This window comes from Medicago truncatula, chromosome 1 (assembly GCF_003473485.1).
Source record: "Medicago truncatula cultivar Jemalong A17 chromosome 1, MtrunA17r5.0-ANR, whole genome shotgun sequence".
Taxonomy (NCBI): Eukaryota; Viridiplantae; Streptophyta; class Magnoliopsida; order Fabales; family Fabaceae; genus Medicago; species Medicago truncatula.
Window position 1 is genome coordinate 54350964 of NC_053042.1, and position 27984 is coordinate 54378947.

The window sequence follows — 27984 nt, forward strand, 5'->3', positions numbered from 1 at the left end:
CATCTTTCTCAACTTTCTTGATGCTCTCCATTTAAGGAATGCGGATTCCCTACCGTCAGGGGATGTGTTCACGCATTCATGACATTGGTGGCTGTCTGATCGGACAGCCCATAAAAATGTTTTCATAAATCCAATACCGGGCTTAAATCTGATACGTTTGATCTTGATCAAGCGGACACCGATATACAACTGTGTGAATTTGCGTATACATTGGGTGCGGGGGAACCGGGTCCCAATTTAAATCAGCTTGGTCTTGTTGGACCAAAATCAACCTTAATGCATCCACTTTTTTTAATGGAATCCGGCGGTTCTAAGTTTTAACAACATATAAAAGAAGAGGCAGACCAAGTTACACGCCAAACTTTAATTCCCACAGCAGCATACATATCATTAATAACTGGCAACTACATGAGAAGAAATCTTCAAATTCATCAAAATACACTACCAGTAATAGTAATTATAGAAAACAAACCGATGTCCTATAAACGCTACCAGTAATAGTAATTATAGAAAACAAACCGATGTCCTATAACACGTTTCCTTTCCTTATTTCCTAAAATGATTCAATAAGTTACACAAACACCAACCTAGTTTCACAATAATCAGCTACATGACACATGGTCAAAACATGCACGGAAAAACTAACAAAAAGCATATATCACTTAGTAGAGTTCTTCCTCCTTGTGTGTGTAAATCACAGTATCTGATTTTGGGTATGAGACACAAGTGAGAAGATAACCCTTCTCGATTTGCTGCTCATCGAGGAAAGATTGATCAGACTGATCGACAGAACCCGTAACCACTTGGCCAGCACAAGTAGAACATGCACCCGCTCTGCATGAATAAGGTAGCTCCACTCCAGCATCTTCGGCTGAATCCAGAATGTAAGAGTCATCAGGGGCATCAAATTCGTTCTCTGTTCCATCTGGTCCAATCAGTTTCACTTTGTATACTGCCATTGCAGATACTCTAAATGAGGAAGATTTTAGTCCAAATGTTTTGGACACATTCTTCACAGATCTCAAACTTGATGGACTCTTCCTCAGAGCACAAGATGTCCGAGACGGCGCTGTTCCGTACAATGAAGCTGTTGTAAGTCTCACAGCGGACATATTCACAGCTGACATTTTCATACCTGAATAAAAATAAATATAAATAAAGTGCTATAAGAATTAACCATATAAAAAACAACAATGACCATGTTTGAAAAAGATTATTTTTGAGAAATAGTCACTTCTTTTCTCCCCTTAGAGTTCTTACAAGAAATTTTCTATCACAAAGTTTTTTTTTTTGGAATGGCAAAATATAATATATATATATATATATATATATAACCTCCAAAACGCATGAACATCCTTGAGCACAAGGAGTACTTAAGTGCACATGAAGTGCTAAGAACAGACGAATAAAAACCAAATACACAGAGGAAAAAGAAGCAAAAAAGAAAGAAATCATGTGTACCAGAGGCAATTTAAAGAATCAAGGTTACTCAATTATTATGCACAGACTTAAAAGTGGCCCATCATCATAATGATATTTATTTCAAACACACAATGTATACTAGAACAATGACATATGCTCAAGGTTAAATTACACATTACTCCTAAGCAAATTCGTACCCTCAAGTTTTCTTTGCATCACTTAACCTACTTAGCTTTAAGTATTAACTTTTTTGTCAACTTCTACGGAATTGTAAAACTTTCTCAACCTACCACCTTAAAGTGTTTTTATAAGGAGGCTAAATGTTCCGGTAATTCATTTTGTTTTTCCCTTTTATCCACTTTAGGAATTAGGATGACTCCGGTTGTCAGAAGTTGTATCTTATTAACAATCACTGGAATCAGATAGGTACCAAATACAGTATGAAAATACAGAATAACTAAGGTATAGAGTTATATCATTGTAGAGCCAAAAAAAGCACCAGCAGCATCAGTAAAATACAATGTAGGATGAACATCATCACCCTTCTACCCCAGTCAAAAAAAGTATAGGATGAGAGAATGGAATAACATAGGTTATAAACTTGGTGGCAGAAAGGTGAGAGAGCCATCAAGTTCCTCACCAGTGTACCATTGGATCTATTAAAATAATTAAAGGGTTCAGATATATTAAAAAATTAAGAGTAGCACATAAGTCTTCCCTCACCCAATCCCTCCTTGTTTAACTCTTTCCCTGCTAAACCTTCCTTGTTATGATGTCTTCACCTTCAATTTACGCCACTGACTTATCTTGTTTTCTACTCAAGTGTAAAATCAATTATTGTTCAGCACAACCAGAAAAGTTGCGACCCATGATAATAATAACATAAAAAAAGGATAGTCCAGTGCACCAAAAGTCCCGCATATGCAGGGTCCAGGGATAACAATAACATCAGTAATAACAAATAATGGGTGAACAGGAATTCACGACAACAATTTATGCAACCAAATAAAATCCAAAACCTATAGTTCAACAAAAACCAATAACCCGAACTAAGGATCTGTTAGTCCACATAAAATTGGAATCTGTAATTAAGAAGATTGTATCATTTGAGAGCAAACCAATTAGTTCAAGTGAGGAAAATTATACTATGCTAAAAAGACTAATGAATGTTACTTATGAATTGCAAAATGATTCAGTCACTATGATATTGATTTTCCCTCAAAAAAAAAAACTAAGATATTGATTTCTATCTTTCTCAATCATATGAATATTGGGATATGATTGATGATTCCACAGAATTAGTGATAATAATAATAATAATAATAAATTAATGGAGATGCAAAACAACAACAACAACAACAGGGTGTGGATCAAAATCAAACAATTGAAAAACATGATTTGAAATTCGTGATCTATAATATTAGGGATCAAAAAAATAATATGAGTATGATGATTACGATTAACCTGAAAGCATATGAAAGATTTGCGAAAAGGAGGAAATTAGTTAGGGGGTAAAGAAAGACGCTTACAGTTTGAGAGAGAAGGAAGTGCTACCCAGGAGAGTTTGAGAGAGAGAGAGAGAGTGAAAGTGACCTTTAGATTGTCCGGTGGGACACAACACGAATGTGACTTCGTTCACTATTGTCTTCCACTTTCATTTGTCCTTTCTAGAGTTCAATCCAATCAAATTTTAACAACCATAGTTTTAAAACTCGGCTCGAACATCAACTTGGTGGGGTATTGGATTAATGGGTCAATAGTCGAACCACTAAGTCATTGATCGAACGGCATGACTGAATCGGAACCACTCGGATGACTTGGTTAGATAACTCGGTCCTTAGATTAAATTTATATAGTTATTTAACCGGATTAAATCGGATGACTCGGTCGTATTCCTATCTTTTTGTTATTTTTATTTGATATATTTTATGAATAATCAATAAAGTAATAATTTTATAAGATATAGATGTTTAATATTTTTTTTAAGAAAGGTGTACAAGAGTAGTAATATTTAAAAATAAAAGCCTTTAAGCAAAATTGAAAAGGTAAGCACCAATAATTGTACAAAGATAGATAGTTGATAGTTCCCAATGTTTACTTTTACGATAAAAAAAATTAAAAAAATTCTGCTAGGTCTTAATGTCATATAAAGTTGAAAACATAACCAATTTTTTTGATGTTGCAGACCTGTATAGTGTCGCCTCCTACCTCCCTTACCCTCATCTTCTATTCTCTTTATAAGTCAAAATCTACATCCATCCAAACCAGTAGATCTAAACTTTAAAAAGCACATATCAGATCTAAAATTTCCTTCATGGTAAATCACGAGTTGATTAATTTCAATCATGTTCTTGCCTTCTTTATATTCTTCCCTTCCGTCGCCGGATTTATGTTATGTGATTTTTTTCCAGTATCTAAGAATCTTCTTCCCTTCTGTCGGTCTGTTCTATGATTTTTTATTTTTTTTTTAGTTTTTCTGATTTTTTATTGACCCGGTCCGGTTCATCAAACCTGCCGAGTCACCGGTTTTCACCGGTTTTTAGCGAGTCATACCGGTTTTGACTGGTTCAACTACATCTCCGATCCAATAAGCAGACCGAACCGGTCACATCCCCGGTTCACGGTTCGATCGGTCGAACCGGCCGGGCCGGTCCGAGTTTTAAAACTATGTTAACAACTATATTTGGTGGATTCTACCCTCACATGTGTATCATTTAATTTTGGACAATGTTAACATGGGGCATTGGTTAAGCAAGTAATGTAATTATTACTTAATAATATTCCCTCAGTTTTTAAATATAAGTAAAATTGATTTTTTAGGTTCATTTAACGATGTATGTGGCCCATGTTATAAATCACATACATTATTAAATGAATGAATCTAAAAAATTAATTTTGTTTGGGAGTAAGTAACAGTTTATATTTTCAAACAAAAATTTTATTTATAGATTCTACCCTGGAGCACCCTTTAAATTATACCATTAAATTTATTTAAAAGAATTTAAGGGTTAAGATTTGATGGAAATAAAAAAGCAACACATATGTGTTCTTCCACCCAATCAGTTTGGCCATGTTTCCTTGGAGAAGTGAGGCGTTTGGATTGTTACGTCAATGTAATTCAGTAGGTTGAAATTGAAAATCAGATTTAATAGCAAGAATTTAACTTGAAAACCTAGAAGTTTCTTCACTTTATTAATTTTTTCAAGTCAGAATTTCGTTTTGTGAAGCTTTAATTGAAATTCAACCTAAATAAAATTTGGATCTTTTTTAATTTTAAGTTTAATAATGAAAATTAAGTAGTGAAAGAAGGAGGTTTTGCTGGGACACAGAAAAAGAGCAAAGATTAGGTGGGAGAATTAAATTGTTTTAATAGATCCAATGGTGTAAACTGGGTGGTCCACCGGTGAGGGACTTAATTGCTCCCTCGCCTTAGAATCCACCACTATATTTTGGTTATTCCTAAAAAACTATATTTTTGTTTTTTGTTTTTTTAATACAAGAGGACCTTAGTTCAAAAGAAAGGAAACTTAACGCTTACTTAATTAAGCGAGGTGTTGCAACACTAACATAATTAGCTAAAAAACATGATCTCATCTGAATAGGACATTGTTCATAAGTAATCAAAGAAGAGCCACCGTCACACACCAAGTTAGCCAGTACATCTGCACAAGAATTTGCTTTTCTAAAAGTATAACATAATTTGCTTTTCTATGTTGGTGTTGCAACACCAACATAATTAGCTCAAAAACATGATCTCATCTGAATAGGACATTGTTCATAAATAATCAAAGAAGAGCCACCGTCACACACCAAGTTAGCCAGTACATCTGCACAAGAATTTGCTTTTCTAAAAGTATGACAAATGCGAACCTCCCAATTCAATTCTAACAAGTTTCTAATATTTGTCAACAAACTCAACCTCGTTGTTTATCGACCTTTACCACCATCCACAAGGTTGGAAACAACTGCTTTGGAATCAACATGAAGCTCCACTTTATGAAAATCACGTTCTTGAGCTTCTAATATTTTTGTTGTTTTAGATAAAAAAAACAATGTTATTCGAACATCCAAATAACAACAACTATTTGATAACTTCTATAAAAATACACAATTCATAACTATCGATGTGACTAGAAGAGAGAGAAATAAGTAATTAAAAAATGAAATAGTATTTATACATATAAATATATGGTGTTGGACAACACAAAAGTTGTCAAGATAACATTTCACCTGGGTTGGTCTGATAATATCGACTTAAGATCTGAGAGTGCTCTTCTTTAAAATATCAGGTTCGATTCTCCTCGATGTTAGTTTCTCAAAAAAAAAAAAAAAACTCAAAACAATATCATGTCTTATAGTTATTAGATCAGTTTTTCTCTTTTGTCCGAGTTTAAACTCAACAACTTCAACTCCGTATCATTTAACGCAAACTAATTGAGCTACCCAACCCCAATAATATCATGTCTATCGAGAAGATATTTTAACACATTGTTTTCTCTCTATCTCTCTTCCTATCACATCATCAATTTACCACATCTATAACATCGCTCTCTCTTATCTCTATCTCCCTGATGGTGTATACATCTTTGAGGTGTCTAACAAATATTTTCCCAATAACAATATGCATTCGAACATAACATATTACACTAACACTACCATCAACACCGATTTTTAAGCCATTTACTGTCATGATAGCCTAAAAGCTCGCAGCATCTTTTGCCTTGATGCCAACTTGTGCTCAACTTGTGTCAAATGAGACTATTATTTGTAATCAATACTAATTAGTAGCTCCATTTATTGATCCAGTCATTTATTAAACCAAGTATCCTTGCTTTGCTTCATGAACCACCAAGCCACTTTTACAGTCCTAATGCTTTCACATCAGCAACTTTCGGGTTAGAGCAGATAAATCATGTCATTATATGTGCATCCGCAGCCTTCAATATAAATACCAGTGACAGAACTCCTATTATGATATAACTATGCCCAGAATCTATACCCCCTGCTGTACCTTTATGTGTTCCAGTCAGTCACACCACACCACCAGTCCCTAGACATTTTGCTCAACCTCCACCAAACACATCCAGTCTGGACACACTTTGTGGCCTATAGAAGTTATTTGCTGGATGAGTAACCCAAGCAACCTCCACCATCTCTTCAAACACCAAAGTCACAGCCATCCGCTTGGTTTCTTTGGATGCCATGCATCGGCTTTCAAAAACGCAGGATCAAAGAAACCAACATAAGGTGGAGAAATATTAGTTATTGGCTTGCTGTTTTTATTAAACATTGACCCTCTAAATATGAAATGTCTGTGATTTGATTGAGTATTATTACAAAGTTTTAACTCTTGTTAGAATAACACTACTCTTGTTAGAAAGAGCACTTTATGATTATACAAAGTTTTATTAAACATTGACCCTCTAGATTCTTTCCCTCTCCTATTCCAAAGATACAGTTAAAACTTTGTATAATCATAAAGTGCTCTTTCTAACAAGAGTAGTGTTATTTGAACAACCATATGAAACAACTTATGTGACAACTTCTTTTCTCTCTCTTTTCATTGGTCAAAAACAATGGAGAGAGAAAAAGGAAGAGAGAGTATAAGAGAATAAAAACCAAGGATGGTTCGAACGCTCCCCAGATCCCTCTCGGATTAACTTTAAAACAGGCCATAGATAGCAAAATATGTTGTCAAAAAGGATTAGTGGTTTCTTACAAAAATCTGAAGGGAAGGATTTTAGATACGAAAGAACCAGATATTACTGCTTCATTCATTCTAATGAAATGAGTATTGCTAAAGGCGATGAAGATTATGAGATAGGCACAGATATAAACAAAACTAGAGATCGCATAGATGTAAGTTAAGGGGACTTCAAAAACAAGTCTAACACATGTCCACATGTCTGATCCTCAGAATAAACATATACGTAATATAGTTCCTTCATAAAATGCTAAAAAATATGCAGGTTCTTTAGCATGAACATTGCAACCTAATATCATCCAGTTGCTGACCCAGCAATCTTCAAGATCCCTAAAGAAACAGACTTTTGCATTCACCATTTGCTAGTTGGCATAACTGATTGTAAGAGTTGACATCTACAAAGAAAGCCAAATCAAAATTAACTTGTAGATTTAAGTTGTGAACAAAATGATTGACAAACGCCATTTAATATGCGACAGTTTTCTTCTTTTTCAAAATTTAGAAGTTCCCTAATTAATTGATAACAAAAACAGAATTCAACAAGACTACCATAACAAAAACAAGTAAGAAAACTATATAGATAAAAACAATAGTGCTTCTTACCAAATGTGGCACCAAAGTCAGTCAATATTTCAGCATGGATAGAGTTGTTACTTTCAGCAATGCCAATAACCTCAACATAATTCATGACAGGGACTTGTGATGATAGCCCTTTTACAATTATCTGAGATTCATCAGTGGACTTGCCCGTGATTGTCGCACCATCAGAATGATTCACCTGAACCACTGCTCTTACTCTTTTTCCAATGAAATTGGGAAGAACTTGGGCATTGACAAATGCAGCAGGATTTGAAGTGTCCATGGCCTGAAACAGAGTAGAAATAAAAAACCAAAAATATAAAAAAGATTCAAGCTTTATAGACTTAACTCGAACAATAATTAAGCAACTGAAATTTCTGATTTCTTGGATATGATCAAAAACATAAAATCAACAAGATCCTGAGCAAAAATTTATAGTTTTAACTTGAAACCCATATCATAATTCTATGTTAAAGGGAAAAATAACGATTTGCCAGACAAAGTCAAAAAAGATTTAAGCTTTATAGACTTAACTCAAACAAGAATTAAGCAATTGAAATTTCTGATTTCTGGGTTATGATAAAAAAAAACTTCAAATCAACAAGATCTTAAAAAAAAAAATCTAGTTTTGACTTAAAACCCAAATCATAATTCTATGTTAAAGGGGGAAAATAAAAATAACAACAGGAAAAAGAAAAAAAAACTATATGCAAAACAAAGTCTTTGACGACTTTTAACAAACATGATAAGTGCATAAAAAAGGGGAATATGGTGGAAATTGGGTATAAAGAATGAATCACTTGAAACAAAAGACATAAATCATTGAATCACAGAAGAAAAGTTGAGAGAGAATTACCGTAAGAAGTTGTTGTTTCGGAGGAATGAAATTGAAACCCTAAGAATGAATGAAACGAAGAGAAACCCTAAAATGCGTTTGCGTAATTTGAGTTGAGAGAGAGCTACAACACGGAAAAGGTTATAAATAATAGAAGCGGGAAAGATACAATCAATTGTGTTCTTTATGGCGGGAAACTAGTATTACTGACTTTACGATTTTCTCCCTGCTGCAAATCTACTTTATTTTGAGCTGTTTGTTAGGTGTTTATTTTTGAACTGTTTGTTGGCGGGAAAGATAAAATCAATTATCATTACTCGCTACGTCTTAAATTAGGTGTTTATTTTAAGTTTTACACGGTTATTAAAAAAATCATTTATGATGTTGATTTTAATGATAATTGTATGTTAATGAAAAAAATAATAAATATTGTATTTATATTGTAAAATGGACGGATAATTTAAGAAAAAAATAGTAAAGAGAACACTTATTTTGAAACAGGTAAAGTATAATTAGAAAAATGTGAAAAATAATATATTATAATTTGTGTAGTCAAAACTCTTGCAAAAAATGTTATTTTCAATGTTTTTTTATTTATTTATTAACCAATGAAGCACTAATTAGTATGACCCTTTTTTTTTTTTTTTTTTTTTATTTCTACTAGCGTTGGGACATGTATTAATATATGTCTTTTTTATTTTCTATTGTATGTATATTAGAAAATATTATTATTATTTTTTAAATATTTATAAGATACTTCACAAATAGTCTTAGATGCATATTTTGAAAAATACGAAGGTTATAAAAAAGGTGAGATAAAGTTGTGAATCTTCAATGAAGCTATATATAATTCAATTTAAAATGGGGGATATACTTCTTGAATCAGTAAACTTACTTCTTGATGAACCCGACTTAAAAAATCGTGTTTTTTTATGGATGATAATAACGAGAGGGAAGAAATTAAACCAATCAACATTAGACAAAACTTGTTTTGAATTGGTTTTAGTGTTGTTTAGTTTTTGTTGATATCTCAACATAGGGATACAATTAGATTGTGATTTATAAAAACTCAATATTTTGTGATTTTTATAAATCACAAAATTAGATAAAATTTGGACACATTCTTTTGTTTTGAATTTGGATGATTCAATCGATTAACATTAGATAAAATTTAAATTTATTTTGAATTTTTTTAGCGCTATTTTTGTTGATATACCCCAACATATGGATAAAATAGTTTATGATTTATAGGAAAACTCTTTTGTATTTTAATCGCAAGTATATTTTTTTTAAAATTGAGATCCGTGTAAATCACAAGTATATTTTTTAAAAAATTGAGATCCGTGTAATAGTGGTAGGTTCACTCTTGTGCAATCCTTACATAAGGTTGTAACTCTAAGCCACAGTTGAAATGCTCGCTTTTTTTCATACTTCAATGAAAATTAGATGTAAGAGCTCATCTTGATGAAAACGGTGAAAAAAAAAAAAAAAAAACTCACATAAATTAACAATATAAGGATAAAGAAATCAACGATATTCTCACTTTCTTTGCCTTCTTGACGTTCTCGATTAAATTTATGTCAGATTGGTCGTGTTAGACCAAAATTAATTTTAATGATGTAATAAAAAAAAATCAATATTAATGCACCAACCTTTTGATGGAATCCGATGCTTCCAAGTTTTAATAACATATAAAAGAAGAAGACCAAGTTACACACCAAAGTTCAATTGCCACAGCAGCATATACGTGAGAATAAATCTTCCACTGCATCAAACTAGGCTACTAGTAATAGTACATTTTAAAAACAAACTTATCTCCTATAAATTGTTTCCTTTCTTTATTTCCTACAATGATCATTAAGTTACACAAACAGCAAGAGTTTCACAATAATAAGCTACATGACACATAATCAAAGCAAAACTAACAAAAATCATATATCACTTAGCAGAGTTCTTCCTCCTTGTGTGTGTAGATCACAGTATCTGATTTTGGGTATGAGACACATGTGAGAAGATAACCCTTCTCAATTTGCTGCTTGTCGAGGAAAGATTGATCAGACTGATCAACAGAACCCGAAACCACTTGGCCGGCACAGGTAGAACATGCACCAGCTCTGCATGAGTAAGGTAGCTCCACTCCAGCTTCTTCAGCTGAATCCAGAATGTAATAGTCATCGGGGGCATCAAATTCGTTCTCTGTACCATCTGGTTGAATCAGTTTCACTTTGTATACTGCCATTGCTGAGATTCTAAATGAGGAAGATTTTAGTCCAAATCTTTTGGACACATTCTTCACAGATCTCAAAGTTGATGGATTCTTCAGAAGAGCACAAGATGTCCTAGAGGAAGCCGTTCCGTGCAAAGAAGCTGTCGGAAGTCTCATGGTGGACATATTCACCGCTGACATTTTTATTCTGAATCAAAATAAATATGGACAATGTTTTTTACATTAAAGAAAACAACTGTGAGCATGTTTAAAAATATATATATATTTTGGCAACTAAAGCTCCAACAATCAATTTTTTATCACAAGTTTTTCTTTTAGTATCAAAATAAGTAAATTTGGCTGCAACAAAACACATCAATAGAAGTAGAACAGAAAAGAAGGGAAGAAAACAACTATGTAAATCAAAGGAAGTTTAAAGAATCAAGGTTATACACAATGACTTAAAATTGGCCAATCATCATAATGACATTATTTATTTCAAACATACACTGTATACTAGAACAATGACATAATAAGGATAAACATTAACTTTTGTGCAATCAACTTATACAGAATTGTAAAAGTTTCTCAACCTACCACCTTCGAGTGTTTGTTCAGGGAGATCATAGATTTTTCAAATGTTCAAGCAACTCCTTTTGTTTTTCCCTATTATCCACTTTCGGATAACATAGATATAATAATCTCACTCTCTACTGCAAATCTTTGAAGTATAATATAACAAGGGTATTTAGGTGCAAAAAATTCCTTTCATGTATATACTGTGCTAAAAAACTAGTGACTGTTCACAGTTGACTTTATGAAGAGCAATGCTATATCTCTAAAAAAAATAACATCAAAAATTTTACAAGAATAAAGAGCAGTGAATGATAATGCATTATTTACCACAATTCAAGGACGTGTGACTGAAAAATTCTTGATTCTATATGATTGATGATTTCATTGAATAAAAAATTAATAGAGATGTAAAACATCAATAGAGTGTGGATCAAAGTGAAACAATTGAAAACATAAACTAAGTCAGTGATCTATTAACTATTATATTAAGGATCAAAAGAGGGTGCCAGAATAATAAGAAACTATATTTACATACACATCTATTAATTAAATAAAATATCATACGGAAAGATCTGCAGGGGTAAAGTTGTAAAAAAAAGAAACTTACAGTTGAACAAGAATGAAGTGAATGAATGAGAAAGAACTGAAAAGAAGTGGAAAGTTTGAAAGAGCAAGTATGAGTTTGGAGATGTGTTTGTTTGTTTATATTGGAGTGGAAAGTGACCTTTAGAGAGTTCGGTGGGACAAATGTGAGTTCGTATAGTTCTTGTTGTATTATTGTCTTTCACCTTGACCTGTCCTTTCCAATTTCTAGCGTTCAATGAATCACCTTATTAGTGTTTTCATTAAGGTCACGTTAATACTAGGAGTAACTTTCAATCTAGGGTCAATTTGGTTGAATACTACAAATATTTAAGCATCTCAATGCTTTCTGTTTCTCCGATTGTTATTATAAGCAGAAATCAATCAAATATATTATTTATTAAATGAATTTAAAAATTTAATTTCTGCTTATAATAGTGACAAGATGAAGTACACTTTTTTATTTTGCTGCACACACATCTCTATTTATTATTTTTTTTTTAATTTGAAAGTACTTGAATACCCTCATGATTTATCCGTTCTCCCATTATGTTTCCCTCCCAATCCTATGGTTGCCCCCTATACCTCCACTTTGAAACACTTTTTCCCCTTCTTCTTTAGACAAGATTTTGAAAGGAACTTGTTATGTTTCAAAAGCTAGTTAACTAAAAAATTGTCTTTCAAAATCCAATTTTCGAAATGAACATAAAAACTATACAATTTGAAATTAAAAGAGCAATTAAGTTTAAGAGTAGGAGCAGGGGTCATGGGCGATGGCACCAAAGGAGAGAGTGGTGTTTAGGTTTGGGAAGGAAAGGGGTAATCGAGTAATTCCAGATAAAGAAAAAAAAAGTGGAGGGCATCATTGTCCAGTGATAAGGCTGACAAAATAGATCAAAATGTATACAATATTTGTATTGTCTAAATGTGTACTTTTGAAAAAAATTGTAAGCTCAATCGAGTCTAAAAATATACTTTTAAAGGTTTTCTTAGAAATGTGAACACAAATTATTATTGGAATATTTTCAGTCAAGTCTCATAAAACATCTATATGTACTCCCTCCGTCCCGAAATATAAGCAAAAAAAACTCATTTTCTTTGTCCCAAAATATAAGAAAGAAAAAAAAAACAAACTTTTATTATATTTAATCTTGTTTTTAAAAGAAATCATCTTTTCCAATAAAAACTTTTGCTTATTCTCATGAAATTAATTGCAAATTACATTTAATTTTCTCTCTCTTTCATTTTTTAAGTGTGATTTTTGTTTTTTTGCTTATAATTTGGGACGGAGGGAGTATTGAACTAGTCGGTTGGGCTTTAAACGACTAACTTTGGACTTTCAAAGTACCACTTTACAGCTTACGATAATTAGATTCATTGGATAATAAGGAGAAGAAAGAGTAAACAAATTGATTTTATATTTGTTACCAAAAAAAAATTGATTTTATATTTTGTAAAATTACCATTAAGTACATAAAATTAAGGTGATTATTAGCTTAAGAAAGGATAATTATGAGAATTTGTTGGAGTAAAATTTTTATATATTGTTAGTGATCGATAGATATTGTTTCTATTGATTTTTTATTTATGCAAATTAGTGAAATTAAGAAATTAAAGTAGATGTGAAAAAAATATTCTTATATTTATGTTATAATACATCGTTTTTTCCTATGTTTAAGGGAATTACATAATAAGGAGAAGAAAAAGTAAACAAATTGATTTTATATTCTGTAAAATTATTATTAAGCACGTAAAATTAAGGTGATCACGAGTTTAAGAGAGAACAATTATGAGAATTTGTTAAAATATGACTTTTATATATTGTTAGTAGATTTCTTTTTCTTTTTTTGACAAAAGTTAGTAGATTTCTTAATAAGTGTGATTGTGTGTTTTTTACTTATAATTTGAGACGAAATGATGTAATAAAGGAAAAAGAACGGTGAAAGTGGAAAATAAAAAAGATGAAAGATAAATAAATATGAAAATTGCATAAAACCCAATAGTTAGCGTTTTTATTAATCTATAACGAGGTTAAAAGTGGAAAATTAAAATTGTGAAAGATAAATCCCCTTAGTTAGCGTTTTTATTAATCTAATAATAACAATTCCAAAACCTATATAAACAACGGTAACAAGTATAAGCGTTTTCAGAGTTTCTAGTTCTTCTTCTTCTTCTGCACGCGACATAGCTAAAGGTATATCTTCTTTTTCAATTTTCCCGCCTTTGATGAATCTGTTGTGAATCGTGAATTACGAATTGGTGTTTAGGGTTTTAAACCTTCTTTAGATACTTTGATGAAATTAAACCCTCAATCACACTAATTATTCAAATCTTCACGGTTTAGGGGATTAGGGTTTAAAACCTTTGAATAAATTGCTTTGTTTTTAGGGATTTTGAGAAATTGACCTTGTTTTGATATAATTCTCTAAACAGAAGTTGCTACGATGAAAAATATAGAGAGCAAAGATAGAGAGTCTCATGAGACGACCAACATGTTTGGACATACTGCGAGCACAAACCAGTTTGATTTTCTTGAAAGTAAGTTTGTGCCTTGTCGTTTTCTTTTTTTAGTTTCAACCGTATTCAAATATCCTCACATTTTGCTTTCTTATTATTTGATCAAAACAATGAATAGGAGTTGCTAAGCAGAAAGAAGAAGAAAGTAAGTTTCTTTCTCTTTTCGGGACCAGCCGGTCTCTTTTTGAGAAGCCTCCTGTGGAGACCAGCACATCTCTTTTTGAGAAGCCTCATATGAGAACCAGCCCATTTCTTTTTGGGAAGCCTCCTGTGACGACAAGCCCGTCTCTTTTTGAGAAGCCTCCTGCAACGACTAACTCGTTTCTTTTTGGGAAGCCTCTTGTGACGACAAGCCCGTCTCTTTTTGAGAAGCCTCCTGCAACGACCAGCCCGTTTCTTTTTGGGAAGCCTCCTGCGACGACAAGTCCGTCTCTTTTTGAGAAGCCTCCTGCAACAACTAGCTCGTTTCTTTTTGGGAAGCCTCCTGTGACGACAAGCCCGTCTCTTTTTGAGAAGCCTCCTGCAACGACTAGCCCATTTCCTTTTGGGAAGCCTCCTGTGACAACAAGCCCGTCTCTTTTTGAGAAGCCTCCTGTGAAGACCAGCCCGTCTCTTTTTGATTTCATGAAGCCTCCTGTGAAGACCAGCCCGTCTCTTTTTGATTTCATTAAGCCTCCTGTGAGGACCAGCTCGTCTCGTTTTGAGAAGCCCGACTCGTTTCTTTTCGAGAAGCTTCCTGTGCACGAAGTGGAAAGTAAGTTTTTGCCTTGTCTTTTTTTTTTTAAATTTTTTTTTTTTTTTTTTTTAACTTTCAACCATATTGAAATATTCTAACCCTCTGGTTTCTTATTTGATCAAAATAATGCACAAAAGTTACTAAGAAGCAGAAAGTAGAGAGCATAGAGGGAGAGCCTCTTGTGACGACCAACCCGTTACTTGCTGAGAAACCAGAAGTGGAAAGTAGGTTTACTCTCAATGTTGTATTATTATGTTCTTTTCGAATTAATTTTCACTTCATCCTTTTGTCATGATTTAGATTTTGACTTTAGAACCATGTCAAGATGCAATTCTTTTTTGCTTTCCATCCACTTTTTTATTTTATAACTTTCAGCCATGTTAAAATATCCTCACCCTTTGATTTCTTATTTGATCAAAACAATAAATCGAAGTTGCTAAGGAGCACCATTCAAATAACAAAAAAGAAATTGCTATGATGAAAAACGTAGAGAGCACATATGGAGAGCCTCATGTGACGATCAATGTGTTTGCTGCTAAGAATGAAGAAGTAGAAAGTAAGTTTTACTCTCAATGGTGTAATGATATGTTATGTGAATGTGAATCTGGGCTCGTTAGGGTTTAAAAACCTTTAAACTGTTTTTTTTTTTTTTTTTTTGGATTTTTAAAATTGATTGTGTTTTGATTTTGATATAATTTTCTTGCCTTTGATGAATAAACAGAAGTTGCTGAGATGAAGAACGTAGAGCGCACAAATGGAAAGCCTCATGTGACGATCAACTTGTTTCTTGCTAAGAGGCAAAAAGTAGAGATAGAGAGCACTGAGGGAGAGGATCCTCATGTTACGATCAACGTATTTCCTTCTAAGAATGAAGAAGTAGAAAGTAAGTTTCACTCGATGTTGTAATCATATGTTCTTTGCAGTTGAATTAGTTTGCACTTCGTCCATATGTCATGATTTAAATTTTGACTTTAGAACCATGTGAAGATACAATTTTTTTTTGCTTCACTGCTTTATGAAAATGCAAGCTCTTAATTGAATGTTAATATGCACGTAAGTTGGTTATGTTTATCTTGCTATTGTTGTTTATCCCATTTAATTTTTATTTTTTTTGCTACTTTGTCTGCTATTATGTTTTTTAGGTTGCTCGATGGATGCATTTGGTCGTTGTCCTTGTCTTTTTCTTTTTTATCTTTCAACCATATTGAAACATCCTCACCCTTTGGTTTCTTATTTGATCAAAACAATGAACAAAAGTTGCTAAGCAGCAAAAAGTAGAGAGCATAGAGGGAGAGTCTCTTGTGACGACCAAACCGTTTGTTGCTGAGAAACAAGAAGTAGAAAGTAAGTTTTACTCTTGATGTTGTATTAATATGTTCTTTGCAGTTGAATTAATCTGCACTTCATCCATTTGTCATGATTTAGATTTTGACTTTAGAAGCATGTGAAAATAGAATTCTTTTTGCTTTACTGCTTTATGAAAATGCAAGCTCTTGATCGAGTGTTAATATGCACATAAGTTGGTTATGTTTATCTTGCTATTGTTGTCAGACTTGGAAAATTGAGCCCATTTCATTCTCTATTTTTTTCCTGTTTTGTCTGTCTTCTGTTATGTTTTTTAACATAATAGAACAAACCTTATAACCATCTTATTGGGATTTCTGAGCTGATTTATAACATGTTCTTTGCCTTTTCAGTTTGTATATGAAGCTTATAATTATACATTATGCATACACTTGTTGTCATTCATATAGCATAGTTTACTCTTATGTTGAATGCATACTTTCTGACTGCAATTTTTGTTGTATTGAAATTTGGGGATATAGAAGTTCTTTCTGTAATGGAGGATGCCAAAAATGCCCTACAGTCGTCAAAGAAAAGGGCTGCTGAACGGGAGCTCACTCGAGACACTCCTCTTGACGATGAGGAAGATGACACTGACCTTGAAGCTGGAACTTTCAAAAAAGCCAGTGACGAGGTTCTGGCAACCAAAAGAATAATCAAAGTATCACGTCGCCAACAGAATAATTCTGATCCTTCTTCAAACCCTGTCGCTGGAATACGCTTGGCTGCTCCCACTGTACCCACTGCCCAGCCTGGTGAAGGTACTACGATTTACTCTCAATGCTGTAATGTTCTATTGATGTGTTCTTTGCAGTTGAATTAATGCACTTCATCCATTTGTTACGATTTAGATTTTGGCTTTAGAATGCAATTCCTTTTGCTTTCCTATTTTATGAAGAAAATGCTAGCTACTGATTCAGTGTTAATACGCACATAAGTTGGTTATGTTTATCTTACTATTGCTGTCAGACTTGGAAAATTAATCCCAATTCATTCTCTATTTTGTTTTTGCTGTTTTGTCGGTCTTCTGTTATGTTTTTTTGGTTGTTTGATGTTTGCCTGTCTTCTATTATGTTTTTTTGGCTGTTCGATTTATGCATCTGGCTGTTGTGCCTTGTCTTTTTCTTTTTTAGCTTTCAGCCACGTTAAAGTATACTCACCCTTTGGTTTCTTATTTGATCAAAACAATAAACAGAAGTTGCTAATGCGATGTCTTGGGGTGCCAGCGTACGTCCAGAACATCAGGACAGTCTCTTTAAACAATGGGGTGCCAGCGTACGTCCAGAACATCATGACGGTCCTTTTAAACAGGGTACGGTGTCTTGGGGTGACAGCGTACATCCAAAACATCATGCCAATACCATTAATGAATGGGGTAGGGTGTATTGGGATGGCAGCAAACAGCAATCTCATTAAACAATGGGGTGCCATATGTTGGGATCAGAAATTTTGATTTTTGTTTTTTGAAAGGAAAACTTATAGTATTGATTATTATTATTATGGTTCAAAGTATCCCTTTTGAAGATATTGTCAATGATATACAATATATTTCAATATTGGGTCTACCACAGATATCTACAGTCACTACACAATGATCCCCCACACCCACAGTATTGGGATGTTGAGATAAAAAAGTTAAGTTTTTACGTTTTTTTTTTTGTAAAGAAACATTTACACTGAATATCATTTTATTGTTGTTTAAACTTAAATTATCCTTTTGAAGTATCCTTTTAAAATGTTTGTCTTTCATTTCAATACAATTCAGTTTTTTTTTTTTTTTTGATACCTTGGTGAGAAAATGTCAATAGTCATATACTTATATCAACTTGGTCTCAAAATTTGGAACCTTTCTATTACTGCCATGAAAATGAGCTGTAAGGTTAAGTATGAAAAGCACCAAAGAAAATAAATAAAAGAAATGTTAACGAGTGCTCCGAACACTCTTCAAGGATTATAAATAGTAAGTATTTATGAAAATGCATGTAATAGATGCATTGGAAAACAAAATATTTGATTTTTTTTAAAGAATAATTGTTGATTTTAGAATGCTTAAGGAGTATGGGGGAAACTCATTAACCAGACACAATAAATAACAATACTCGGCTGCTTGGTCATTGAATAACACACGGGTCTTTCTACCGAGTGTCTCCGGACACTCTTTAAAGATTTCAAAATAAGAAAGTATTTTTTTTAACTGTTGAAAAACAAAGAAAGTATTTTTTTTTTTTTAAAAAATCAAATATTTCAATTTTCAATACATTGATTAATGATTACACAAATTGAATGTATAAAAATTTGTGAGTTAAAGCCCACACTTAATTGTATTTGTTCCACCTCAGCAAAATTTCCAAGGTGTCACTCTTCTTATTCTACATTCTCTTTTCATAGTATACATGACTACAATTTGATAACATCACAATTCACTTCTTTCATCGTTAACTATATCTCCTCTAATTCTATAACCGTTTTGCCTTCTCAAATTCTCAATGGCTCACCGTTCCCTCAAATTAAATAATTATGTCAGTTTTATGTCTGCCATTATAAGCCCATATGACACTATAGTTTCTTTTGTCAATTTAACCTCTCTACTTGGCGGAAGACTTTACAACAATTGAGAAATGAAACCATAAGGTCCACAACCTACGATTTCTTTTATGCTACAACAACTTTGAATCCATCAACAAATCACATATCTTCATTTCACATGCGTGAGATACTTTAAGGCAATCTAAATGAGTTTTTTAGTAGCAAAATTATTAAGAACCTGTTTTCATATATATATTTAACGACGTTCATACAAGAACATAAATAAATTGATGCTAATATCATTTGAGGTTGCAATGCCAAAGGATAAAAATGTGTCATTGTATTTCTTCAGAACAATTGTTGAAAGTTATCATGGTAACCCAATATAACAACACGCTTTATTTGTTATTTTTTAGCAATCAATAGTTTTTTTTTTTTGGCACAATCGCTTATTTTTTGGTTATAATACTTAAATAATTGATTAAGAGTCTGTTCTACTATCATTTTTATCTATTTGGTTGATCTATCCATTTTTTATACCGAGGATGATGATGTAGCAAAAGATGGGCTTCACTTGTGTATCATTAAAGGGAGAATGTCACTACGAGAGATCAATTCAATTGTGAAACAAACCAATTCAACTATTTTATCTCTTTCACATATTTTTATGTCTAAAAAATTGTATTGCGACATGTCACATTTGAATTGGACAATGTCATGTCCATGTCACACAATTACAATCCACAAAAGACATGCCTTTTATTCCTAAAATAGGTGTATAAATACGGGAAGCACTTCAGTGCCATAGCAATATGGTGCCATTGTGCCATAGGATCAATCAGATTTTGACACGTGTCAAGGCTTATTAAAATAATAAAAAAAACAGAAAAAACAAGTTTAATTGAAATAAAAAGAACGCGATGCAGAAAAAACAAGTTTAAAAACAGAAAATGCGATCCAGCAAACATGTTCTTTCTCGCTTCCAGCAAACGCGATCCAGAAACCACCACCGGTTTTCTTCGCCGTCCGCCGCCATAACCATCAACCACCGCCCTCCGCCCTCCGCCGCACTGTTGAACATCAATTTATCACAGGCCGTCGGCTATTCACATCCCTCCTTCTCAATCTCGTATTCGATTGAATCCATGTTGTTTTGGTGAATAAGATTTTTGGCTTATCAAGATGATTTTTGGTGTGTCAAGGATTGCAGGAAGGTTGGATCTGTTTGAAGGATTTTGAACAAGAAGACTGGACAACTGCTATTGGGAAGGAAAGTCTCTAAAGAAGGCTTAGATCTTGTTATGTGTATTCAATTAATTCATTTTTGATTACATGTATATTAGATTAAGTCTCTGTCATGTAATTTGGATCTCAATGTGTATATGAAATTAAGTTTTATCCATCAATGAAATCATTTTTTTTTCAATTCTTTTTTTTGTTAGTATTATGCTTTCTCATTATTTCTTCATAACAATGGTTACTCTTGATTGAAAACAATGGTATTGGTGATGTTTTGAATCAATTGTAGAATAATGGTATACTAATATAACAAGTTTGTGTTTGTGTTTTTTGCGCGACTGGTTTTGGTCTGCTGTTTGTGCGACTGGTTTTTGGACTTTCAGGAAAACAAAATTGGTTACTCCAAAGTTGGTTAGGAGTTAGGACTCTACGCTGAAACAACATTGCAAAATTGCACAATTAATTTATGTATATCTTTACAATATATACATAAAAGATTTGAATTGTTAGTGCAAAATTACTAACTAGTTTACACTATTTTGCTACATCAGTCCACTTTTATAACTGCATTTTACAATTAATGCTATGACCAAAGCATACACACAATTCACTAAATTGAAACAGAGTACATAATATTATTATTTTTTAATCAGTTAATATCATTCACGACGAGATGTACTAAAACGGTACAGCTCGCGGATAAAACAAAGAAAATCGGAACAAATCAAGGTGCCGCATTTATACGGAACACCTATAGATACTCCCAACAAAAAATAAAACTCCACACTAAGAAGCCCAAAAGCTACACATGATGCTAACATATACAATTAAGGAACAAAGGTAGAAATGAACAACTAAAAACAGTCCCTAATGGAAACTGTCAAAATGAAAAATTCAACTATTCCCAGCCAAGCATATCCAAGCATCAAAAACAGCCCCTGAGAACACACCAACAGAGCTGTGCGAATCCAAACAGCAGGAGACACCAAAATTCTAATCACTCTCAATAGCTGCCAGCCACCATTAAAAAACAGTTACCAAATACTCCCCTAACAGAGACTTAATCAGCTCCAAATACAACCCTGTAAATGCAAACTAACTGTACATAATAATTTTCAAAAAATAACCAGCTTCGTTTCTTTCGATTGAGATCGAAGGTCAAAGTAATGCTCCAATATTTATATCATCAAAAGGTGCCTACATTAATAACAAAAAATAATTAGAATCATGATTGTGTGATGAAAAATAATTAGTATAAGAATAGTTCCTTATGAAAAAAAAATATGAAATTACCATCAACATAGTTGTGTAACTAATAAACATATCCTCACGTACTAGCGGAGGCTCATAAGTTGGAGGCGCGGAACAAGATACTCCATCAACCATATTAGTTGTTAATTCTCTAACCTAAAATGATTATGTAACATTAAAATAAGTGAAAGTACATGTAAAACTAAAACAAGTAATCTATGTATCGACTTATATACCTGTGAACTTCTTTGAGGTAGGACACGGCTAGATTGAGCGTGTTTACTTGGAGGAGCACTTCTTTTCTTGGGCTGACGCTCAAGGAAACTTTTATGTCGCTTAGTTCCCTTTCAGCTGGGTTGTTTCTTGAATCCCTTTGGTTGTATAGCATCAGAACTCACAAATGATGGATGATCATTGTCATTGTCTCTACCTTGTGTTGGACATTCTGTTACTTTCTTGAACATTTCATCTACACTTTTATCAACAAACATGAGACTTTCTTCACTATGCGATGCTGCTACAGTTGCCGCTCTAATGAACTTAGAGATGTGTTTGCTGGAAGCGAGAAAGAACATGTTTGCTGGATCGCGTTTTCTGTTTTTAAACTTGCTTTTTCTGCATCGCGTTCTTTTTATTTCAATTAAACTTGTTTTTTCTATTTTTTTATTATTTTAATAAGCCTTGACACGTGTCAAAATCTGATTGGTCCTATGGCACAATGGCACCATATTGCTATGGCACTGAAGTGCTTCCCGTATAAATACTGTACAAAAAGTGTGAATGCTTTTACTGGCTACCACCATCGTGCAAATATTCTCTTTGTTTCTACATTCAAATGGAAAGAAATAAACAATCATATGTTTTTTTTCCTAGAAAAAATATTGTATATCCTTTGATCATCTAATCTTCGATCATAAGATATGGATACTTGATTTTAATATTTTTTTTACAGCCGGATCAAATTACATCCTTGCTTCTTTTTTATAAAAGGCTCGTCACAGAAGAAGAAAGCAACGAAAATCCAAGTGAACATACATCCATCTCATAAAAAAAAAATCCCAACGAAAATCCAGTGGGATAAACCATTGGTGAAGAAAAATGAGTGCAAAGCATATGATATGGAAACTAATTATATTTAGTTTATTAGTTGTAGTTAAATATGACAAAATCATCAATAAATTCAATATAGTTCAAAAATTGTAGTGGAATATCAAGATGATCTTTGAAATTATGAAATTTCAAAATGATGATTGATTTTGAAAATACTCCTCCATCACACCATTACATCAAAACTTCAGAACAACCACAAAAATTACATACAACTCCAATTTATTTTTTCAACTAAGATCGTTGGAACATTAAAACTATCATGCAACAATGTTACACCAATAAAATTTACTGCCATATAACTTTGCAGGCATCTCTCCATTGTGTCATAAACAATCTCAAAACAAGCAGTAACTAAACCTTATGCAAAGAAAAACTAACTTGAGCTTGGAGACAGACAGTTTAACAGTTGTCATAAATATAACTTGCAATCATTATCCGTGGGCATTACACGATGCAATGGTCTCAACTGTGGTTCCAACTTTTCCTAATATGAGCATCCCATTGTTCAACACATCAGTTCTCAGTCTAAACATGTTCGATCAGAAGAAGCTATTTATAGAGCAGTCTGTAACCAGATAATAGGTTCTAGATTAATTTGAAAACAAGAATGCTAATAAAGTAGAGGCACAAGGAGAATCTATTTTACACAAGTTTTTTGTATTGTCTGGAAAACCATCAAATTGGGATTGACAAAAATAATCAGATTTAGTCAATGAATCACTTCTTTGGCTTCGGCGTAGACAATCGATGCGCTGACCATTCTTCAAGTGCCTTGCGATGGAGAGCATTCATGCGAATGTAGGGCCGTTTTTGCTTTATCAGCTTTTCAGCATTTTTCCAATCATCTGTGACACCTACTGCAACTAACAGTGCACACATCACAGCAACACTTCTTCCATGACCTTTACACAAGAAAGGGAAAACAAAACAAAATGATGTTGGTTATATCACATTCTTATAGGCAAGCATAACAGTTTGGCTTGACAGTAACTAAATAATGTAACATTGACATTATTGCTTGGATTTTATATTGATACAATATTTTATAGGTCTGTTAAACTGTTTACAACTCTACTCATCAGAAGTTGTGGATATGATGCATTTGCGAGGCAATTTCATGTGTGTACCTTTTAATTTGAAATTTAAATGTAGAGACATTGGACCAATGAGAGTTTCACTATATTACAATCACACAACTAGTTAATCATAAAACTTGTGTCAGTGCACATGCCTATGCAGGGACCTGGGAATATAATAGTTTCACTTTTCTGTATGTTTCATTCATCTCTGGATGTTTGCTCTGAATCTAATAATTAAGACAACAACGACAATCATAGTATTTATTACTGCTGCAAATTGTGCAAAATAAAATTCAGTGTATCATTTATCATATGATTTGAATAGACTGGGGCATAAATGAAAATGAGTAAAATAGTAAGCATTATAGATGTATATAATCCTACCTAATTGACAATATGGGCTTTTCATAATCATGCAACACCCAGTTTTTTCATTGCATGTGTGTTATTCTAGTGAATATTAATATACATAGATTTGCAGCTCAAGTGCTGATAATAGTGATGAAAGAGCAATCAGTAAACAGGACGAGGAGTTCTTAAAACTGTCTGTCAACCGAAGATAACGAACACGAAAGTAAGAAGATCACCAAAACAAACAGTGTTGTTGATGCCAATAGTGTACAGCAGCCAAAACTAGTAAAATTGTAATAGTCAAGTTCTTTCTTCCAATGGTTATCTCAATTATCTGTTGTTTCCTTGAAGGACTCACAGTACAAAAGATCTCTAAACACTTAAGACATGTGAGGGTTATTTTCTCTCTTTAGTTGGTTTGCTTACTCTTATTTTAAGAACCTGTCCAACATTTCCCTTTATCAGTAATTGGTGTGCATTATCCGAGGGACCTAGTTTGATTCATACAACGACAACAAGAACCACAGACTAAGTGGGGTCAGCTACATGAATCAAACTACGCTACAGTGTTATATCATATATCTTGATTATGTCGTAGAGATTCGACAATACAACATTCATAGAGTAAAAAAAAAAAAAAAAAAGTTGAGGGGAAGAGTAATTACTTACCATAAGCACAATGAACAAAAATGGGACGATTAAGATCTCTTTTACGAAGCGCCCATTTAACAGCCAATTCAATATCACCAGGTTGAGGAGACCTAGTATCCCAAGTAGGAACACATCTATAAGGCAAACCACCACTCAAATTTTTCAACCTCGGAAACTCACAAGTACAATCAATAATAGCAGGATCACCAGGCGGCATCTTTTCCGGCGAAGAAGGCCAACCGCCAACATAAAGTCCATCATGAACCTTACTATAAGGTGGTTCACCGCTTTTTCGTCTTCGAAGCGCAGAGAAGATTCGAACGAAGTAGAGATAAGGGCTGAAGATAATGAGTGAAACAAGTGGGAAGGTTCCGTCGGAGGTTTTTCCGAGAAGTAAGGGAAGATCGATGGATGGGTGTGATGCGATTGAAACGAGAAATGAGACTAAGGATGAATAGAGGAATGGAATGGATAGAATTAAGAAACCTAGGTTTTTTAGGTATGCGAAGATTAGTAATAGGGTTGTTGCTTTTAGTGCGATTAACACTGATATACCAACACCCATGATTAGAGAACGAGTTTAGGTTATGTACAATGATACAGAAACTGCAACATCAACCGTAGGAAGAAGAAGAACCAGAAATCGAGATCGGGGAAATAGTCTCTGTTTGTTATCTGGTTGGTTGACGCACGCGGTTATGTACGATCAAACCACTTTGATTGCAAGTCTTTTTTAGTCCCACGGACTCTGTTTGGATAACTTAAAACTAACGGAGCGGAAAAGAATGGAATGGAGCAGAATGAAATGAAATGGAATAGAGATTACATTCCATCGTTTGGATATTTTACGATGGAACGGAACTAACTTTCCACTCTATTGTTTGAGAAGTTGACGGAATGGAATGTATATAATTTTTTATTCCAATTTTAACCTTTATTTAAAAAAAACATTAAAAATGCTTCACATCAAAAAATGTATTATACCTAATTTAATAAAAATGCTTCACATATAAGAATGATGCATCCAAAATATGAACTCGCTGCAAATTAAAACACGGATGTTTTATTATCTACCTCTAATGATGAAACACAACCTTGAAGCATAATTTTCTCCAATGGTTCAGATATTATTTAATTAAACAATATAATAATAATGGTTGATGGCTCAATTCATAGAAAGGATTAGAAGAGCATAGTAAGTAGTAAGTTTGTTATATGACTACTATATGGATTGGATTTTCTTTTCTGCAAATTGTGGAACTTTGTGGTGTCACAACGAGGAACATTAAATAACTACTATGCCATGGAAGGCGTGAGGCTTTCTGGAAGAAAAAACTGGAGATAAGTGACCTAAAATACTAATTAGAGAGAGAGTTGTAGGAGAGAAAAACAGGAAAAAAAAATTCAAATTGCACACACGCAAGAAGAAAGAAGAAGGTGAAATAGAAAATGCAGGGATAAAATTGTAATAAAATTATTAATGTGTTCCATTCCATTGGATACACCCCAAATTGGAAGAATGAGTGGTATTGGATAGAATGGGTTCCATCACACTCCATTCCATTCCATTCCTTTTTTACAAAACCAAACAATGGAACATGGTTCCATCCCACTCAATTTCATTCCATTCCATCACTCTCCATCAATCCAAACATAGTCTTAATTCATTTTTTGGTATCGCTTTAATCTCATAATTAATAAAAGGCTTAATACATGATTTGGTCCCTTAACTTATTTTTGAATTTCATTTTGATCCCTTAACTATAAAATGTCTCAATTTGGCCTTAAATCTCTGCCGTTACCTCTTTTGGTCCTCTCTGTTAGTTTTTAACATCAAAACTCTAAGGTGAACCATATTTAAAGGTGGTTCACCATAGACCGTATTAAATTTTTAATTTTAACCATTTGATTTTTTCTTTAAAAGAGGACTGTTGAATTACATAGGGTCTATTGTACTTTACTGTGAACGACTAACACCTAATATTTTTTTCACTTTCTTCATCTTCTTCTTCTTTAGACTTTTTCTTAAAAAATCCAGAAATCATCATCAGTAGCAGAAACAACACATCGATAAATTATTTTCATCCCTTTTTAATTCTTTTCATCATCATCATAAATTTAAAAAAATGCATTTCTTCAAATTCAGCCCATCAACAACACAACAACAACACAATGATTTAAAACAGTAACAACAACAACGTAAAAAGAATATATTTGTCTTCCCTTTCTCTCTTCCAAACCATTCAAAGAAATATCAACTAATTTTTTTCATCCTTCTCTTCTTTTCAATCAGAAATCACACACGAACCAGAAATCAACACAACCTGAAATTCGAAAACGCAGGAAATTTGAAGAAAAAAAAACAAACATCATTTTTAACTCTTTCCATCTTGATTAAGAAAACAAAACCCATTTCTCAAAACCCATTTGAAATTCGAAATTGATCATTACTAAGAACTCATTATCAACAACAATGAAATTCTCATTTCTCTAATTCCATATAAATTCTCAAAATTTCAACAACAAGTTCATTTATTAAAATTCGAAATTCCCATTTCTCATATCCATTTTTCAGAATTTGAAATTCCTGCAGTATGATGTTTCTGCAGTATGTTCTAGATGAAAAAGTATCAAGATAAATGAAATTGAGTTTGATTTTGGGTATGTTATGCAGTATGATGTTTAAGGGTTTTTTTCTTCTTCTTTATTTCTATGTTTATGGGCATATGATGTTTCTACATAGAAGTGGAAATTTTGGAAGTTATTTATGAAAAAAATAAGAAGAGGAAACCACACAAGAGTAATGATAGAGATTTAAATTTTGTTGATTTTGTTTTTGCATTTGGAGAAGATTGTTAGAAGATCAAGAAGATTGTTGTTGGAGAATATGAAAATTATTAAAAGAATGGTGTTGATGCATGTGACAGAGATGAAGGGGGTGTAGGTGGGTGATAAATTGATTTTCTTCTTTTGGGTATAATGTTAATTATGTAAGTTTTTTTCTGGGTTTTTTTGGATATTCTTTTTATGAATGTTGATGAAGATGGGAGAAGAAGATGAAGAGAAACAAAAAAGATTAGGTGTTGATAGTTCAGTGTTGTATACAATGAACCTACAATCAAACGGTTGAAAACATATCAAAAAATTTAGACATTAAAAAACTAACGGAGAGGACCATATTAGTAAACGGAGGAAGACTTATGGGACCAAATTGAGACACTTTATAGTTAAGGGACCAAAATAAAAACTAAAAATAAGTTAAGGGACCAAAGCATG

General features: G+C 33.0%; 5 protein-coding genes across 8 annotated transcripts; 1 reads left to right on the forward strand and 4 right to left on the reverse strand.

Moving 5' to 3' along the window:
• Positions 1 to 349: 349 nt before the first annotated feature.
• On the reverse strand, positions 350 to 3104 carry LOC25485574 (ferredoxin, root R-B1). Of its 4 annotated transcripts, none has more exons than XM_024772055.2 (3): positions 2952 to 3064; positions 2146 to 2236; positions 350 to 1135 (listed from the first exon to the last, which is right to left on the reverse strand). In XM_024772055.2, exon 3 carries the CDS (start codon positions 1131 to 1133, stop codon positions 663 to 665), a length of 471 nt encoding a protein of 156 aa, XP_024627823.1. In that variant the 5' UTR covers positions 1134 to 1135; positions 2146 to 2236; positions 2952 to 3064; the 3' UTR covers positions 350 to 662. The 4 variants fall into 4 exon arrangements, with proteins under 4 accessions (XP_024627823.1, XP_024627825.1, XP_013470267.1 ...); XM_024772057.2 differs by lacking the exon at positions 2952 to 3064 and adding an exon at positions 2887 to 2903; XM_013614813.2 differs by lacking the exon at positions 2146 to 2236 and having other exon boundaries at positions 2952 to 3104.
• Positions 3105 to 7255: 4151 nt separating this feature from the next.
• LOC25485575 (replication protein A 14 kDa subunit B) lies at positions 7256 to 8709 on the reverse strand. The gene is made up of 3 exons (XM_013614814.3): positions 8562 to 8709; positions 7730 to 7991; positions 7256 to 7521 (listed from the first exon to the last, which is right to left on the reverse strand). The coding sequence occupies exons 2-3, from the start codon at positions 7986 to 7988 to the stop codon at positions 7457 to 7459; spliced, it is 324 nt and encodes a 107-aa protein (XP_013470268.1). The 5' UTR covers positions 7989 to 7991; positions 8562 to 8709; the 3' UTR covers positions 7256 to 7456.
• Positions 8710 to 10193: 1484 nt separating this feature from the next.
• On the reverse strand, positions 10194 to 12081 carry LOC25485576 (ferredoxin, root R-B1). The gene is made up of 2 exons (XM_013614815.3): positions 11930 to 12081; positions 10194 to 10954 (listed from the first exon to the last, which is right to left on the reverse strand). Exon 2 carries the CDS (start codon positions 10945 to 10947, stop codon positions 10483 to 10485), a length of 465 nt encoding a protein of 154 aa, XP_013470269.1. The 5' UTR covers positions 10948 to 10954; positions 11930 to 12081; the 3' UTR covers positions 10194 to 10482.
• A 1901-nt stretch (positions 12082 to 13982) lies between these two features.
• Positions 13983 to 18130, forward strand: LOC25485577 (uncharacterized). The gene is made up of 9 exons (XM_013614816.3): positions 13983 to 14098; positions 14338 to 14442; positions 14540 to 15175; positions 15295 to 15381; positions 15591 to 15713; positions 15879 to 16040; positions 16415 to 16501; positions 16984 to 17262; positions 17697 to 18130. The coding sequence occupies exons 2-9, from the start codon at positions 14349 to 14351 to the stop codon at positions 17915 to 17917; spliced, it is 1689 nt and encodes a 562-aa protein (XP_013470270.3). The 5' UTR covers positions 13983 to 14098; positions 14338 to 14348; the 3' UTR covers positions 17918 to 18130.
• A 4680-nt stretch (positions 18131 to 22810) lies between these two features.
• Positions 22811 to 25457, reverse strand: LOC25485578 (uncharacterized protein YnbD). Its single transcript, XM_013614818.3, has 2 exons — positions 24727 to 25457; positions 22811 to 23529 (listed from the first exon to the last, which is right to left on the reverse strand). Exons 1-2 carry the CDS (start codon positions 25271 to 25273, stop codon positions 23345 to 23347), a joined length of 732 nt encoding a protein of 243 aa, XP_013470272.1. The 5' UTR covers positions 25274 to 25457; the 3' UTR covers positions 22811 to 23344.
• Between the last annotated feature and the right edge of the window lie 2527 nt (positions 25458 to 27984).